At 40.8% G+C, this 19255-nt stretch overlaps 1 protein-coding gene across 2 annotated transcripts in view; it reads left to right on the plus strand.

The window, feature by feature from the left end:
• Window positions 1–2085: 2085 nt before the first annotated feature.
• The window catches only part of GLRB (glycine receptor beta), a 69391-nt gene continuing 52221 nt past the window's right edge, over window positions 2086–19255 (plus strand). For both annotated transcript variants that reach the window (XM_060011579.1, XM_060011580.1), the window contains exons 1-2: window positions 2086–2217; window positions 4151–4301. In XM_060011579.1, the coding sequence (XP_059867562.1) occupies window positions 4180–4301 (122 nt within the window). In that variant the 5' untranslated portion in view covers window positions 2086–2217; window positions 4151–4179. The remainder of the gene's footprint in view (window positions 2218–4150; window positions 4302–19255) is intronic.

The raw sequence follows: 19255 nt of genomic DNA on the forward strand, positions 1-19255 counted from the left end.
AATTGAAGACAATACTAATAAATAGATACACAGTATTCATATATTAGAAGAATTAATATTGTTAAAATATATTTTCTACCCAAAGCAATCTACAGAATCAGTGCCGCCCCTGTCAAAGTACCCATGGCATTTTTCACAGAATTTTATAATCCTAAAATTTGTATGGAATCACAAAAGACCCCAAATAGCCAAAGCAATCTTGAGAAAAAAGGACAAGGCTGGAGGTACCACACTCCCATATTTGAAATGATATTACACAGTTATAGTAATCAAAACAGTATGGTGCTAGCACAAAAACAGACACATAGATCAATGGAATAAAATAGAGAGCCTAGAAATAAGCCCACATGTACAGGATCAATTAATAGGACAAAGGAGGCAAGAATACACAATGGGGAAAAGACAGCCTCTTTGATAAATGGTGCTGGGAAAACTGGACAGCTACAGGTAAAAGAATGAAACTAGAACACTTTCCCATACCAGATACGAAAATAAACTGAAAATGGATTAGACTTAAAATGTAAGCCCTGAAACCATAGAATTCGGAGAAGAAAACTTAGGCACTATGCTCTTTGACATATTTTTTGTCTTAGCAATATTTTTTGGATCTGATTCCTCTAGCAAAAGCAACAAAAGCAAAAATAAACAAATGGGACACAAACTAAAAAGCTTTTGCACAGCAAAGGAAACCATCAACAAAACGAAAAGGGAACCTACCGAATGGAAGAAGATATTTGCAAATATGTCCAATAAGGGGTTAATATCCAAAATATATAAAGGACTCATACAACTCAATATGAAAACAAAGAAGCAAACAACCCAATAAAAAATGGGCATAAGATCTGAATAGGCATTTTTCCAAAGAAGACATACAGATGGCCATCAGACACATGAATAGACGCTCAACATCACTCATCATCAGGGAAATGAAAATCAAAACCACAATTAACTATCACCTCACCTGTCAGAACGGCTATCTTCAAAAAAGACAAGAAGTAACAAGCGTTGGCAAGAATGTGTAGAAAAGGGAACCCTCCTACACTTGGTGGGAATGCAAATTAGTGCAGCCACTATGGAAAACAGTACGATGGTTCCTCAAAATTTTAAAAATAGAACTACCATACGACTCAGAAATTCCACTTTTAAGTATTTATCTGAAGAAAATCCAAAAAGATACATGCACCCCAATGTTCATAGCAGCATTATTCACAATAGCCAAGGTATGAAAACAACTGTGTCCAAGTTTATACGGCTTTAGTGATTCTGCTCAATTTAAGTGCGCTTAAAAGGTCAGGTTTTGAGAAATTGGAAATAAGACTCCGAGATGAAGTTAGATGCCAGGAGACTAGGCAGACGATGAAGGCACAGAAAATGTATGTTACCCGCTTTGGCCCAAGAAGGTCATTTGTTAGTCTACTGTTGGGTTTTTTTGGTTGTTGTTTGGTTTGTTTTTTTTTTTTTTTTTCCCAAACTAATGGTCAGAAATAGACCCTAAACGATTCCAGCTCCTTGAAATGGTTTTCCTTCTGATCCAACCCCTGCCCTCACCACCCCCGCCCGCATCGTCTCCAGCCTCTGGCGGGGACCACATTCTCCCGCTAGACGTGGGGAGGGGACGCTCGCGCGGCCGGGACACCCCTGCCCTCCCCGGCCCCGGCCCCAACTCCGTCCCCATCTCTGTCCCCAACTCCGTCCCCATCTTTGTCCCCAACTCCGTCCCCATCTCCATCCCCATCCCCGTCCCCAACTCCGTCCCCATCAACTCCGTCCCCTACTCCGTCCCCAACTCCGTCCCGAACTCCGTCCCCATCAACTCCGTCCCCATCAACTCCATCTCCATCATCTCCGTCCCCATCTCCGTCCCCATCTCCATCCCCAACTCCGTCCCCATCTTCGTCCCCATCTCCGTCCCCAACTCCGTCCCCACCTCCGTCCCCATCTCCGTCCCACTCCGTCCCCAACGCCGTGCCCCTCTTCGTCCCCAACGCCGTGCCCCTCTCCGTCCCCAACGCCGTCCCCGCTCCGTTCCGCGGCCGCGCAGCGTCCCGACCGCACAGGCGCGGACCACACGGCGCAGGCTCGGCGGCCGGAGCAGGCGCGTCAGCCCATCTCGGGGACGCGGGGACGGGGACGCGGGGACGGGACGCAGACGCTCCCCCCGCACCGGCGCGTCCGGCCCGAGCGCGCGTCCTCCGGGGCTGCGGGCGGGGCGCCAGGGTAGGTCGGCTCCGGGGGGAGGGGTGGCGCGGGGGTCCGGGATGAGCACCCCTTTGGCGAGGCCTGGCCGGGGCGCGGGGCGCCGCGGCGGCGGGAGGCGGAGGCGCAGCGCCTCCCGCGAGTCTGCGGTGGAGGTGAGCTTGGCCGCAGGGGTGCAGTCGGCGGCGTTTGGTCTGCGGGGCCCGTCAGCCCCTGCCGCTGCCCCCTTCGGGAGGTGTGGGTGGGCGCAGAAGGACGGGGTGGCATCTCTCTCTCCGCCCTTCAGACCTCCAGGACGGCCTCGGGCTTCCTGTTGCCGGGAGGGAAGGCGGGCGCAGTCCCTGCGGCCGTGGGCACAGGTGTCGGGGCCGGATGCCGCCGCTGGCTGGGGTGCGGGGCAGGGAGTCCAGTGCTGCGAGGTGACCGCAGGCAGCTGTGGGCCTGGTGAGCCCCTCCGTCGTCTTCGGGAGAGAGGACCAGGGAGGCGTCCCCTCCTGCTTGCTTAGGGCTGCGAAGGAGAAACGTGAGAAGATCAGACTTCCTGGGAGGAAGAGAGATGAAAAACGTGACACAGGAGAAGCCAAATTATGAGGGGGAGCTGGGACTTCCGTGAACGCTGAGGAGTAGACCGGTCTCTTCCTGTGCAGGAAACAGTGAAGGAGACACTTTATGGTTTGGGAATTAAAGATGCGGAAGAGGTCTAAATAGTACAGGGTTTAGGAGATGCTTAAAGGTTTTTTTTTGTTTGTTTGTTTGTTTTTTATGTATCAGATAGGCAAGAATGTAGTTCTCCTGGAGCATGGAAAATGTTATTAAAATACAGCAAAGAAGAGTATTTGGAGAAGGCTGACTATATTTGCTATTTTATTTCATACAATGTTGCCTAGAATTTCTGGAGTCAGAAATCATCATTTGAATGATAAATGTCAGTATCATGTGAGTGGGAAAGCCAAAAGCTAACTTAAATCAATGAGCACCTTTTTTGGGTAAAAGGTAACTGCGAATTTAATGTACATAAATAAAAACAATGAATTTAGACAGTGAAACTCTTTGATAATAGTTTTTTCTTTTTTCTCTATCAGTCCTTTAATACTTAGAATTATCTTTTTTTCGAGAATAGTTTTATTGGTTTTGAAAAAATATACATGCGAAAGTCAAAGAACAGAGGAAATTTAAAAAACAAAACATTGATTTAAATGACCTAGTCCGTCGTAACCATCTTAAAACCGTGTAAACATCTTTCCATGTATCTTGTAGGTTTGAGCAATGAGAATTTTTTTTAAAGCCAAGTAGCATTTATGCAAGTAAAACAAATCACAGACACTGTACATAATTATACATGAAAACACACATGATATGATTTTAAAAGTCTAAAACTGGACTTCAAAGATGGAACTTAGAGTTCTTTCTTCAGAAGAGAAAGAATAGAAAATTATACTGAATATATTTAATAAGCTTAAAATATGATAAAATCTTTTTTTAAAAACAATATTTATTTATTTTTATTTTTGGCTGTGTTGGGTGTTCGTTTCTGTGCGAGGACTTTCTCTAGTTGCAGCGAGCGGGGGGCCACTCTTCATCGTGGTGCGCGGGCCTCTCACTATCGCGACCTCTCTTGTTGCGGAGCACAGGCTCCAGACGCGCAGGCTCAGTAGTTGTGGCTCACGGGCCTAGTTGCTCCGTGGCATGAGGGATCTTCCCAGACCAGGGCTCGAACCCGTGTCCCCTGCATTGGCAGGCAGATTCTCAACCACTGCGCCACCAGGGAAGCCCCAAAATATGATAAAATCTTAATGTTTGCACCTGTATGCAAGACAGATGTTTGCCACAAGCAATGAGAACTTGATGTACAAGACACCCTTGTCCATTGGGTAGTAATGGTCGTACTCCTTAAAGAGTCGTGTAGTTACCGTTTGCCTCATAAATGTAAACATTTTCTTGTTCTTTCTTGTAGATCGATCTCCTGAAATTTAACTTTTCAAGATGAAGTTTGTATTGGCGGTGGCCTTTTTTATTTTAATTTCCTTGTGTGTTGAAGAAGCCTGTTCTAAAGAGAAGTCTTCAAAGAAAGGGAAGGGGAAAAAGAAGCAGTACCTATGCCCATCGTATGTTCTTCATGTCTTATATTCTTATATGGAGAAATATTATTGCATTTTTCATCAAAGTGGTTTATTGAAACACATGGCAACAGAACTTTCCCTATTAGAATTGCACCCATTTGTTTCATAGGTAGAAAGTGACAAAGTGAAGAGGGCTTTACAATGGGAAAGCTAATTCTCAGTATGATAAAGGTAAAGTTTTATAAAGTTTTGTTCGTGCCCTGGGCTTCTGTAATTTTCATACATCTTTTATAAAAGTAGAAAAAAGTTTCTATTTCTTTCTTACCCTGAATGTGCAACTTTCGCTGGTTACTGAGATTCCCTGCTTTGAGCAAATGCCAGTTCAAAAAGTTGACTTTGAAAAAAAATACTACTGAAATTGAATATTCATTTAAAAAATCAGATTGCTAGACTATGATTTTAAGGTCTATTTAATTCACATTAAGGCATGGCAGGAGAAGAATTACGTGGTAGATCCATTTTCCATTTCAATGGGGTTTTTTTGGGTAAAAGATTTATCTTAGGAAATAAGTATATTTCTCAAAAAATGTCATTAAATTTGAAGTTACCTGTAAAAACAAAATCTAAATCCAATTCCCACTCCCTCCCCACTCAGAAAAAAAACAGCAAAAAAATTTTATGGTTTGGACTCCATTTAAAAGAAAAATAAAGTGTTACTATTACTGGTGAATAACAGTAAATAATACCCAATAGTTAGAACAATTGAACAGTATATAAATCAATAACCTTCACAGAATATGTGCTTTTAAGTAATAATGTTAGAACATATGCAGTAATGTGGAGTAAGAATTAAGTTGCTGGTACTGGTTATTTTTACATTAAGATTTCCGAAGTGCTATATTGATCTCAGGTAACATTATTCCAGCATCATCACTACTTAAATATTGATTATTATAGTTTCATAGATGTTTCATAAGAATTATTAAGATACCTTCTGGGAAGTAAATTTTGTGAAGAAAGGATATTAGAGTTGGTATTTTGGAATGGACGTCTGTATGAATATGTGAGACGGAAGGTCTGGGGACGGTATGGTGACCCATATAAAGTCCCGTAGTACGTAAAGCTCTCTGTTAAGAAATACCTCCTAGTTTTCAGCATTAATAGTCCTGCTTCTTCCAGTCTACACAGCCTGACGTCAGGGCCAGGCTTCTGGGTGTGACAGGATGGCCCCATCCGCCCTACTGAGTGTGACTCATCTTCACCGATAAGAGTGTTTGAGCTGCAACCAGGGGACTCGCGTTTTCGGGAACTGGACACGGTCAGGCCTTACTCTTCCCAAGGATAAGGACACCTTGTCATATTTTGGATATCCTTCATTTTAACGGTTTGTTGGATAAATCTTGGCATATTGATGTGAACTCTTGTATTTGTCTTGAAGGCGCGCTGATCCTATGCGTGGAGTCAAGCCATCTGTGGTCAGTCGGGTTCCGCTCTCTGTGGAAGCTGATGGGGCTCCTGTCTCCCTCGCCCCAGCCTGCTTCCCCCCCCGCCCCCCCATGCTGTTAAATGTCATGAATCACAGCTCTGAATGTGGCAACTGCAAGCCTTACGGCTGCCGTGTACCTTACAAGAGTCTTTTAGAGGGCATCCTATTTCTTCCCAGAACTGCGCTCTTGCCTTATATGTAAACTGACTGTATATGCTTAGGCTGCCTCTGGTTAGGACAGATTTTTAACATTAAATCTGATAGATAAAGAGTGAAACAATGAAGGTTCTCTTTGGTGCATATGGAAACCTCCAAGCGGAAGGCCCAACATACACGTGGTGAGCCCGTATCGCAGTGTTTTAGGTATGTTGAGAAATTAAAGTTTTATCTCTGAAATTTTCTACCACAGTTTTCAAATTTTGATTATATTACTTACTTTCTTCAATTATGAGACTGAATAAAGCTTTATTAACAGGAGCCCTGGTGATACTGCCCCAAAGCCAGCTTATTAAAAAGTAGATGTACTTTGGAGAATTACATTTGCATATTTTTTGTTTGAGCATTTTACTAAGAATTTTGAGTTCATGGTCACTGAACTTCTGAAGGCTAAGGTTTTCTCTGGCTTTTGTTGGATCCATTGTATTAAATTTCTTTGAATATCCAGATTGGGAATCTCAGTTACAATAACGGTCTGGGAAGGAACATGCAGATTATTTGTTTCTCAGCGGATGGTCCAGTTTGCCCATCCTGTGTAAGCTGACTAAGTATAAAACATCTTGATTAAGAGGAATACTTGAGATCACAAAACCCGGAAGTTACGTACAGGCTTCCATACACTCCTCAATATGGTGAAATCTTGCCCAGTGATGTTCTGATTTCTTTACATTTTTTTTTGAATAGAGTTGAAGAGCAATGGTGTTGAACGGATATATGCAGTTGATGTGTTGTGCACGTGTAGTAAACAGGAGCAGAAACTTCCCTTTTTATTCTTGAAACGTTTCTTCCCAAAGATTGGAAATAAGAGGAAAACTGTTTCTAAATGTAGAAAGGACTTAAGACCCTTCGTACTCTAGGTTGATGTGGAGCTGGAATCGTATGATACTCTCTCCCTGGCTCTTTATGATTTTTTTAACCTTTAATTGTTTTGAGAAGCTCGAAAATGATAAATTTATGCTGTTATTCATTGTTTTTTGGTGTGTAACTGGAGCAGCGGTACCAGGTTGCCAAACTACCTGATAAATTTGAGTCCCAAAATTTTAGAAATTCAGTATATATTAATAAATACACAGTAAACTTTAAATTAGAAGCTATGTTTTAGATTAAGTCCTTGGACACTGTTTAGCTTTTTATTTTAAAGCTTGAATTTGACACTGACCTGACTCTATGGGTCTTCTGATTTCCTATACGTTCTGCCTCAGCGATTTTGTCCAAATCTCTGGCTGTACCTCCATCTGTGCACTGTTAACGCCTAAGGTGCTGTATGCAGCCCAGCCTCTCTGAAGAACGTACCCATGCATCCACCACTTCTGCCTGGTTATCCCATCTTGATCTTAAAACTCAATTCAAAATGATAAAAACCCGAGTACGTCTCCTAATACGGTGTTTCCATTTGCATCCTTTGCCATCCAAACTCAGATCCTAGGGGTTACCTAGGACCCCCTCTTTCTACCTTAGCTTCTCAAGTCCAGTCGTTGCCGAGACTTCCGCGTTCAGAGTCTGCGCCATCTTGTGAGTGTGTCCCTCACTTCCATCCCCATCGTGACGCCGCTGTCACTTCTCCCCCCAGCCTTTCTAGTGAGCTCGTTATTGGTCTCCCTCTTCTCGGCTTCCTCCACCAGTTCCTACCCGACCCGGACCCTAGAGTGTATTTTCCACAGCGTACTCAAGCCACTCCAGCGCTTAGAGTCCCCTGAGGGACTCCATAACCTTTGGGAAAGGTTCTGATTTCTTGGCTCAGCACGCAAAACTCTTGCTGAACTGGCCTCTGACGCCTCCGTCTGTCTCTTTGCATCCCGATCACGCCCTTACTCAAGTCTCATCCACGCTTGCTCCTTCACACTTCCGAAGTGTTCTTCCCTTTACCAAAATGCCAGAGGTTTCCTTCTTCCATGAGTTAACCCTTGCCTCAGCGGTCTTATGAAAATCCACAGCGATAAATACCACGTGTTCGCTGTCGACTCCTGTATCTGTGTGCCCGGCCCAGATCTCTCTGAAGAGCACCACATCCATACATCCAACACTTGAATCTGACTGTCCCGTAATGACCCCACACTCAAACTTTGTTGTCTCCTTTGGGAAACCTTTTTTTTTTTTTTTTCCATATTATAAAGTGTTTACTATTTCCACCACCTGTTAACAAAAAATTAAAATTAATGCTGGCCGCTGAATCAGAAATCTCTCTATATGTGCGCATGTATATGCCTATATATATATATACACACACATATTCATATGCTTTTACTTCCTTTAAATATGCAGAAAAATTCTGACCAGTAATGGAATCATTTCTGAATTATTGCACATGACTCTTGCTTAATTATTCACAGACGCCTAACACCATAATGCATTGAATATATGCGCAAACAGACACTAGCAAAAGACTCCAGGCCATCCTTGCTTCCTGAATAACATAATTTCAGCTACATATAATATTCCTTTATTACATGCTAAGTACAAGGATAGATTTATTTTTGTTTTTTAAACATTATGAAATGGTTGAATTATAGATTCTATAACATTTTAATCCTGACTGATTTTCATAACCCATCTTGCAAGGTGGATATCTATTTTTTTTAACATCTTTATTGGAGTATAAACCTTGCTTAATCCTGACGGTCTGATTTAGACAATCACACTCTGTGCCTTCGAGGTTCCCTAATTGCCTATCCTGCTTATAAAACTACGTGGTGACATCAGCTGTAATTGTCTGCTCCCCCTACTAGATGGTAAACTCCGCGAGGGCTTGTCTTACTGACTTAGTCACCAGAGATCAACATCGTGCCTGGTTCAAAATGTACATGCCATAAACATTTGTTTAAAGAGTGAACACAAACTCAAGATCGTTGACCCTTACAAGTCACTGTATCTGGATTTTGTTACAGTACTTGAAAATAATTTATATGATCTCCCTGGACAGTATTTAGACATATAGTCTTAATATAAGGAGAAGAAGGGAGTTAATGTCTAGGTTATTGGTAGAGCGTCTTCAGCCTGGAAGATGCTTCCTGGTGAAAGTTTGGCCTTCTCGTGATAAACATCATATCAATGACTAAAATAAACTATACAGAGGAAACATCCAGATGGAGAGTAATGTGATACTGAAACATATGGTGGGTACGTGAGACAGAATTAGGATCTAACATGACCTTGGAAGTCCAAAGCGATGGGCTGAATCTGACGAGATTGAAGTATAAACTGCACTTTGGTTCAGAAATCATGTGTGCAAGTATAGGATGGGGAAAGCAATGTGGCTGAACACACTTGGAAAAAATATTAAATAGTGTTGTAACCATAATACAAATGAATAATAATATACTGTAGTATAGTATAATATGACATAATATAATATGATATATAATATATGTACCTGATGCAGATGAGTAGCTCTGTACGCTATCTTTCCATCCCAGCTAAATATAACTATATGCATAGTTACTTAAGAAAGAAATCAGTGTTCTTATTTTACCAATCCTGTGTGAAGCATATTACTAGCCTTAAAAGAATTATATTATTTAAAGCAAGACTTACAGAGATTTCTGCACTGTGCTGGTCAATACCTTCAGCGGAGAGAAATAAGAATAGTTGAGGTAATTAAAATAATGTCATATTAGGAAGTGCTGAAGGAACTGAGGTATTTGACAGTTATCTTCAATTTTGTGAAAACTTGTGATTCAGATGACAAAGTAGACTTTGCTGCTTGGCACCAATACTTACAACCAGGACTAATGAGTAGAACCTCGAGAAGGGATATTTTTGGCTCCAAATTAGCAAGAACTTTCTAATAGCATTCTGCCAGATATAATTGCCTGGGAACAGAGGCAGTGGAGCTCACAGCAACCCCAAGCCACAGGGGATAATTACTTGCAGGCATACTTTATAGAAAGTTTGAGCCTTGGGTAGGTAGTTTGGCAGACAGAGGTGTTTAAGGACATTTCAATTTGTGAGATTTTTAAGAGTCTTTGACTCTAGTATATTGTATGTGATGACGGTCTTATGATTATCCAATTGCAGAATGATATAGAAAGAATCGCCTTTTAAAAATTTAATCTCCACCCAGATTTAAAGAGCTTGGCTGCTAATTTTGGTACATTGTCGTGGAGAGCTCTACCATATAAAATAAGTATACCTTGGTCTAATAATCAGGACTTAAAAACTTGCAGTGGTAGCATTTCTTCTTGAAATTTCACAAGTAATCAGGTTTTTTGAATATCTTTCAAACTCAGACCATCTTTTCTCTTTTCTGACCTAAACCAATCGGAATAAATATGTCAAGCTACTGTTAATCTCAAGAAATAATGATTGAGGGATGACGAATATTAATTATCTGAGCAATGCCTGCCATAACTGATGAGAAGAAGGCTTAGGTTTATGGATTTGTGTTTATACGTCTATTGTATATGAAACCAGAACATTCTAAAATATACTTTCGGAATTCTTGATTGAATGAACAAAAACAAAACAAAACAGAACTATTTGAACCAAAACCAAAGCATTATTTGTCATTTCTATTTGTACTCATAGCAGACACAGTAACACTTTTTAATACTGAATTTGGCCCGACTGTAACCTCTTGACACATACTGACATTTTTGTCATCGCTGAGTTAGGGAACTTTCTACCATTTGTTGAGGACTGTTTGAATTCCAGGCATCTGATAGCTCACCATAAGTGTAACTAATTTGCTTACAAGTTACATTTGAAATCTTTCTCCCATTTTGGGTCCAGACTTGTACCTTAGGTGTGAAGAAGCATCATAAGAAGCCCTTAATTGATCCTGGAGGAGGACTGCTATTATTTCTATGACTGTTCGGTCATGTTTGCATGTATTTACTTCATCCTAACGATATTTCCTCCAAACTGTTGGTACTCTAGCTTTAAAATCATGACATGAAGATTTATGGTTCTGTGTGTGTAATGAGAAACAATTTGATTACTTTTTATTAGTTTCTTCACAACCTAAAAAAGTTGTGTGTGTATAAATGTGTTTGATACCAATATGAGATTTTTTTTGTCTCCTTCAGAGAGATACCATTTAATGGTAGTGTTCATAGACATCAGTTCTGTGTAGTATGAAGGGTTGGGTTAAGTGTAATGTTAGCCATTTTCTTCCTATTCTGATTTTATTACCTGTTATTCATTAATAGAATGGACTGATTTCAGTTTAGTTCCATTTCCTTACTTCCTAATGGAAATGTTCAAGATAAATACATTGGCCCAAAAATGAAAGGCTGATTGGAAATGGATATGGAGAATCTGTACAATGAATATAATTGAAAACTGCCTGTATTATTATTACTATAACAAAGGTAGATCAAATTTTTCATTGATGGGCAGTTATGTATTTTCTTACTACCTAACAAACAATTCTGATTTAATGGCATGATATTATTTTGCAGTCAACTGAATTAATGATCTTCCCTTTCCAAATAATTTCCTAGATTTTGAAATCGGAATCCTCATTATTTTAGTTATTCCAGCATGAAACTTAAATGGAACCTGTTTTCTCTTAAAATGATCTCCTGTATCTGTCCTGTTCATTGCATCTCCTCTTACCGTCATTTTCAACATAGTCTGTTAAAATAGTTTCCTAATTACTTGCCGTATTTTTTTCCCCGCTCATTATTATTCGTCTTACATACCGTTTCCATATTCATCTTGTTAATCTTATGTTGCAGACCCACAATGTCTTCTTATTCCCTCAAGGATCCAGGGCAGACTGTTCACTCTGACTTTCAAAGGTCTCTCTGATTTACATGCGGAACTTTGTGCGAAACTACTCTCTCATCTTAGAAAGGCTGATCTGTCCTTGTGCCAACCTGCCACTGCTTATGCTTAGACATGCTTATGGTTATAGAGCGACAACCTCCTGCTTAATCTACGCAGTCCTTCAGGGCTCATCTCAGTCATTACCTTGCCTGATGAAACCTTTTAAACGATTAGAAGTGTTCAGTGAAAGTAAGATTAGTGCAAATTATTAGCATGCTATGGCTGTTAATGCATTAAGGTCTTGGACCTTGTTAGAAATACAGTGTTTGCAGAGGGAAAAAAAGGGTTAATTTCGTGGTGGGTATATCATACCTGGAACATTGTGCTGAATTCTGGTTGCATTCGTTTGTGAGGATTGGATTTACGTGGGAGTTTGTTCAGATAATCATGATCAGCGTTTGCAGGAACATGAGAGTCTGTGGTTTGATAGGTTTACCGTGGGTTATTTTCATTAAGAGTAGATGAGTAATCCACCATTGTGAGGAGTTTTCATATAATAGGAGCTAGAATTCATATTTAGACCTCAAGTTATAGAACCAAGACCAAAGAGAGAAACATAGAGGAAGACATTTCATTTGAAAGGATACGATATAACTATCCAACAATATAACTATCCAAGGATTTCCTTGGGAGGTTCTTTGTCACCAGAACCTCCCAAGGTTGGGTAGGGACACTACCTAAACGAAGTATCACTGGGAAGTTGCCGAATTTAAAAGTTCTTTTCACCAAGGTTTCACGAGCTTATGATTAGAGCTAAAATTAAACTCCCTCTTCTTGATCTCTTAGAATCCTTTTTGTGCATCCTGTGTGTTTTGACACTTGATTAGATTTAATAGTAATATTCTTCCTATGATACCTTTTATTTTCTAGTTGAAATGTATATATTGTGTTAACTCTTCAGCCAGATTATAAATACTTGAGATGAGATGGCTCTCCCTCTCTCTCCACTTTCATTACAGTATATACACTTTCATTTAGTAAGCATAAATAAAGCTCTGATTCAAGGAATTTTGAAGTAGGAAGAATATATATATATACACACACACTTTCGTAAAGATACACACTTTCGTATATATATATAGTTTCATATTCTGCCTATTTCAATGTTCTCTGCATTTCAGCTATGTTTATACTTACTAAACCAAATGGGTGACTGATCAAATAGAAAAATCATAAATTAATCTTTTGATGGGTCAGTGGCTCTCTGGGACCATGTTTAGAGATCACCTTGAAACATGCATTGTTTAAAATTCCCTTTGTATGTCTGCTTAATCTAGATGGATAAAACCTTGGAATTTGGGAGAAAGCCCACTGCGGTATCTCAATTAGGACTTTTGTTGATGGGCTTTATAACTTTCAATAAGTCATTTAATTTATTTAGGTCTCAATTTTCTCATTCTTATGGTGAAAAGTTTCATCTCAGTAGTTTCCTAATTTCAGTCATTCATTCCAACTCTATTATGATGCAGTCAAGTTTTCTTTATGATTGTTTTGCTACCTTTATATTCAGGGCTAACTATTCCTGTTTTTGTCAAGATTTTTCATTTTCTGATTTAGAATTAGACAAGCCTAACCAATGGAAAGAGAATACACAAAATTCTGTTTCTTAAGCAAGTTAATTACTAAGGGATCTAATTGCAGAATTGACTTATCAAAATGTAGGTATGTAACCATCCTCCCAAGTAGGAGAATCACATGTGTGCAAGATAAATTGTACCCATTCTTAACTCTATAATTTTTCACAAACTGAGGAATTTGACTTACAAAAACGTGTCCTGTGTTTGTCTTTTGTTTTCTTTTGGAGGTGAATAATTTCTGTAATGCAGTAAAGGATAGAGTATCTTTGCCGAAGTCTCCTGTATTCTTCTTGAGCTACTACCTGAAAAAAGCACATCACTGCGGTCCTCCAGAGAGCAGAGAGCACGTCATAAATGAGTCCCTTTGCCCTCAACTTGGAAATTTACACTTAGAATTCAAGAAGCAAATTATTCAAATTTATGTACCTACAAATAGCTCCTCTGAGAGATGATGTAAATAGGAAATTACCTTTCTAAGAGCTCTGATTGGAATAACAGCAAAACAATGATTCAGTCACTAGTAGACTTTGTTGGAGAATGTGAGACATCTGACCTTTATGAGACCTCCTGTGAGAAAACAGTAGGAGGAATTCTTGATGATTCGGGGGAGTTTAGGACTCCACTCCCAAGAGTAACCTGATAGAAAAGGCCCACATTTAATGAGTGGACTCTGTAGCCTTCTTTGCGTCTGTGTTCAGCTCTCAGTTACACCACGGACGTGGCTGCTGAGATAATCCAAAGGTCGTATTGCAACATCCTTTAATATCTCCCAGGAGTTCCATATGTATTTGACTGGAATATCTGTAATGTTTTCGGTTTCATTCTACAAATGTTGTTTGGAATCTCCATTGGTTTATTTTGTGTTGAGGTAGCCTTGGCTGGGTCTTCATTGTGGTGCCTCAATTCTTCACTGGCCCTTAGTGGCTCCATGTTTCTCTTTCCCTAATAATGTTTCAGTCCTTGATCAATACCCCTTTTAGTCTTCACCTACGATACGAACTTCCACTTTAAAGAAAAAAAATAGAAGTTGCTGGACTCGCGCTCACTCACCCCTCCATCTTCCCTCCAGAGCTGCCTGTGGCATCATCCTTTCTCTTCTCCTTGGCTCCTGACCCAGAGGAAGAGGGACATCCTTTTCTCAGTCCTGGATTCCGTCCCCCACCCCCTTCTGAGACGCGCCCCATCACCACACTCTGCTTGCCCATGCTTCATATCTTCTCTTCTTTGGCTCCTTTTTCTAAGGGCTTAAAACTACGCTGAAGCGTCGCCTACCTGAAAAAATGCAGTTTTTTTGTTTGTTTGTTTGGCTGCACTGCATGGCATATGGGATCTTAGTTCCCCAACCAGGGATTGAACCCGCATCCCCAGCATTGGAAGCACGGAGTCTTAATTGCTGGACCGCCAGGGAAGTCCCAAATGCACATTTTTTGTATTCCTATTTCATCAAATTTGTTTTTTCCTCTGTGTTCATTGTCACATTTCTTAAACTGACAGCCCACAATTTCAGCTCTAATTCACAATTTTTTCCTTTTCTTTACTTGAATTTCTTTGAATTGAAAAAGCCAGACATTATTGTTGTAACAAAGGAAACAGTAGAACCACTTAATTCTCCTATTAGTATTGACTCCTGCCACCATTCTGTTTTTTGATGAAGATATTTATTTTATTCCTTTTAAGCAAATCTGCAAAATTTCTTCGGAGTCCTTACTTTACTTGACAAGGACAAATGATTGTCTTCTGCGTCCTGAAGTGATCTCTTACCCTCAACCCCTCTGCCCTGATTTGCCTTCCAGCTTTGCATCTGCCTCTCCTGCTACCCCTGATTAGACACCTTCCTAGCTATTCTTTTTTGTCTGTCCAGAAATAGTGGGTTTTGCCACATATTCATATCCTGGATGTTGCTAGATGTTCATCTTGGTCCTTTTAGCTTCTTACTTATCGCTCTTCCCCTGAGTAATTTCTCCCTGTGTCTGTGGTTACACACACATCCTTATCTCCAGATGTAACTAGTCTTGTGAGTTCCAGGGCACTATTTGTAACTTCCTACTGGACCTCAGAGTTAATATATCAAACCAGCTCTGCCATCAGCCTTCCTCAGCTCTCCACCCAGCCTTTCATGAGAAACTGCTGAAACATCTTCCATTCTGTCCCGGACGCTCACCTGGGTCATCTCATCAGTTACTCATTCTGTTGATTCTTGCTCAGAAATGACTCTTGCATCCGGCTATTTCTCTGCATCTCAACGGGTGTGGTCCTTGTTGGGTTCTAATCATTTCACCTTGAAGCTGTTGTTGCAGGGACTTCCCCAGACTCCTGCATTCCATCCTGTCCTCTGTAGTTCATCTTCTATAACAGCGGCTCTCAAACTTTGGTCTCAGGACCCCTTTCCAATCTGAAGCATCTTTAAGGACACAGTGAGCTTTAGTTTATGTGGGAGTTATCTATTGATGTTGCCTTGTTATAAATTGAAACAGAAATTTTAAAAAATATTTATTAAATTACCTAAAATATACTCATTGTAGATTAACATGAATAACTTATTTTTATGAAAATTAACTATATTTTCAAAAATAAAAAAATAGTGCGGAGAGTGGCATTGTCTTACAATGTTCCTATCTGTTCAGTGGCTGGCATAATGGAAGACAGCTGAATTCTCATAGCTGCTCCTGGATTCTGTTTGTTGTGATATACTGTTTTGGTTGAATTAGGTGAAGAAAATATGACCTCATGCCGACATATAATTGGAAAAGGGAAGAGTATTTCAATAGCCTTTCTATAATTATGAATATTCCTTCTTAATGCCATGCCAAAATTGGACAAGTGATAGTTCCTTAAAAGTTAGTTGTGATGTAAAATCTGAATTCAGATCAGTGAACATTTTGATCTCTGTTGTATTAAAATTTGCTGGTCTTTCATTTTGAATGGCTTTTTTTTTTTTTGGCCCAAACATGAATTTATAACATGCATTGATCATTTGGAAAATATTGGTTTGCTGGGTTTTACAGATCTTCCAAATGTTGACAGGTTTCATTATACAGTATCAAATAATCACATCCATTTACTATTACTTTTGATCTCACTGGAAAGTCTGTTAGTATCAGCAGACCGGCAGCAAATACCCTCATTAGTTTTTCTTGAACTTACAGTCTTTCTTCTTTCACTTGTGAAAACTTTTTTTGCCAAATATCCAAGTCTGAATCACCATAGGTTTCCCATGGTCTTCCATGAAAACAGTGTTGCATGAAAAGTCTCTTGTTCACTAGCAAGTCGAACAGTCATCCAAGTGCTGTTCTTTGGAACAATTCTCGTAGTTCAGTTTTCTGTGCAGCAGAAGTGCTGTCTGGATACTTGCCATTTTTTTCATGCAGAATATTAAAATAATATGGATTTAAATTGCAAAATTTAATAAATTTAATATTTTTTACTGCTTCTTTAAGAACAGTACATGGGAACACCATCTTTCACATCTTTTATTTATTTCTTACTGCTGGTGTCTAGTGGTTAAGGACACGAGCACTCTTGCTACGTAAAACTATTAGTTTCCTGAGTTGTGCACTGGCGGTCTTATCCACCGTTGCTTGTGCAGCATCAGTGCAAACGTCTGCAGCGTGAAACGAAGTAAATGTTGTTTTGAGGAGGAGGATGATGATGATGATGGAGATGAAGAGAATAGTTTGACTTTCTGGACGCTCAGAAAAGGTCTCGGGCACCTTCAGGTGTCTGTGGACCACTCTTTGAGAACTGCTGTTTTCTAGTGTCAGCAGATTTGAGATGCTTATTGTATATCCAACCATGTATTTCTCTTTTCTTTTTTTTTTTTTTTATTGGAGTATAGTTGCCTTACAATGTTGTGTTAGTTTCTACTGTACAGCAAAGTGAATCAGCTATACGTGTACATATATGCCCTCTGTTTTAGACTTCCTTCCCATTGAGGTCACCACAGATCACTGAGCAGAGTTCCCTGTGCTCTACAGCAGGTTCTCATTAGTTATCTATTTTAATACGTAGTAGTGTGTATGTGTCAATCCCAATCTCCCAATCCGTCCCAACACCCCCTTTCCCCCCTTGGTATCCACACATCTGTTTTCTATGTCTGTTACTCTATTTCTGCTTTGCAAAGAGGTTCATCTGTACGGTTTTTCAAGATTCCGCATGTATGTATTAATAGATATTTGTTTTTTTGCTTTCTGACTTCTTCACTCTGTATGTCAGTCTCTAGGTCCATCCACATCTCCACAAATGACCCAGTTTCCTTCTTTGTATGGCTGTATATATGTGCCTGTATATATGTGCCACACCTTCTTTTCCTGCCATGGTGAGCTTCTCAGTGCCTCTCTGTTAGTCATCTGCTGTGTTCACTGTGACCACCTCCTGGAATCTGCCGTCCTCCTTCCCTTTCCACCTGTTGCCTACTTCCTTATCCTTCCAGCCCAGCTCAGGAGTCACCTAGTCTATTAAATCCCTACTCTAGACACAATTAAATGATAGAGAAATAAAATTAACATTGACAATTTTTTTTTTTTTTCTGTGGTACCCGGGCCTCTCACTGCGGTGGCCTCTCCCGTTGCGGAGCACAGGCTCCAGACGCGCAGGCTCAGCGGCCATGGCTCACGGGCCCAGCCGCTCCACGGCATGTGGGATCTTCCCGGACCGGGGCACAAACCCGTGTCCCCTGCATCGGCAGGCGGACTCTCAACCACTGCGCCACCAGGGAAGCCCTGCTCTGACCTCTCTTTACTGAGTATCTTGTTTTTGAGTTTTGTTTGTAGTAGCAAGGAAAACACTCCCTTTTACTAGCTCGGTGCTATACATTTCGAGGGAGCAGTAGGAATAGGGTGTTGATTTGGAAAAGAAGATGCGTGAATGTACGTTATGTGTATGTGTAAGAAATCAGGATATTCTACGTATTTGTGGATCAAATCACATACTGAAACCTTCAACAGGTTTGGATCAGCTGTTTTCTGACTAGGGATCTTCTTTTTTTTGAAATTAATTTATTTTTATGTATTTATGTTTGACTGCATTGGGTCTTCATTGCTGCGCACAGGCTTTCTCTAGTTGCGGCCAGCAGGGGCTACTCTGTTGCGGTGCGCCGGCTTCTCATTGCGGTGGCTTCTCGTTGCGGAGCAGGGCTCTAGGCGCGTGGGCTTCAATAGTTGCGGCACGAGGGCTCAGTAGTTGTGGCTCGTGGGCTCTAGAGCGCAGGCTCAGTAGCTGTGGCTCACGGACTTAGTTGCTCCACGGCACGTGGGATCTTCCCGGACCAGGGCTCGAACCTGTGTCCCCTGCATTGGCAGGTGGATTCTTAACCAGTGCGCCACCAGGGAAGCCCTAGGGGTCTTCTTAATTGTAACCAGTTTCTGTTCCTTTGCCGATGACCCAAGATAGGGTACCGTGCACTGATTGATGTGTAACACCAAGTATTTGGTGTGTTCTAAGCTCTTACGTAAATCACCTAATTTGATTCTGAAAACATGCCTTTTATGAAAAAGAGTGATTTTCCAGGATTATCAGCACTGTTTACAAGACAGCTAATTGAGGCACGGGGTTAGGTGTCCAGGGCCACGCTGCTAGTAAAGCAGGATTCACACCCAGGCGGCATGGCTTTCAGAGCCAGGATGCTGTCACTAATGGTGCCTCTCATGTCAAGGGCTACATATTTCTTTTTTTTAGATGAGAAGGGGATCTTGCCTTTAATATATGGTTTAGAAAGGCTCAGAATGATATGGTGACACTCTCAAAATCATCATAAACCACACAGAAAAAGTATCTATAACAACGATGTACAGTGCAAAGAATCATCTCTAGGGCGCTTACGGTGCCTCAGGCCACGTAAACGCTATGTAAGAAGTTGCCAGCACACTGCAGACTCAAGTTTGGCTTTTTGGAACTTTCTGGAAGTTTTTTTCTCCTCACGTGTTTTCCACCTGAGGTTGGTTGAATCCTGGTTG

The sequence above is a fragment of the Delphinus delphis genome, chromosome 5 (genome assembly GCF_949987515.2).
Source record: "Delphinus delphis chromosome 5, mDelDel1.2, whole genome shotgun sequence".
In the NCBI taxonomy this organism is placed as follows: domain Eukaryota; kingdom Metazoa; phylum Chordata; class Mammalia; order Artiodactyla; family Delphinidae; genus Delphinus; species Delphinus delphis.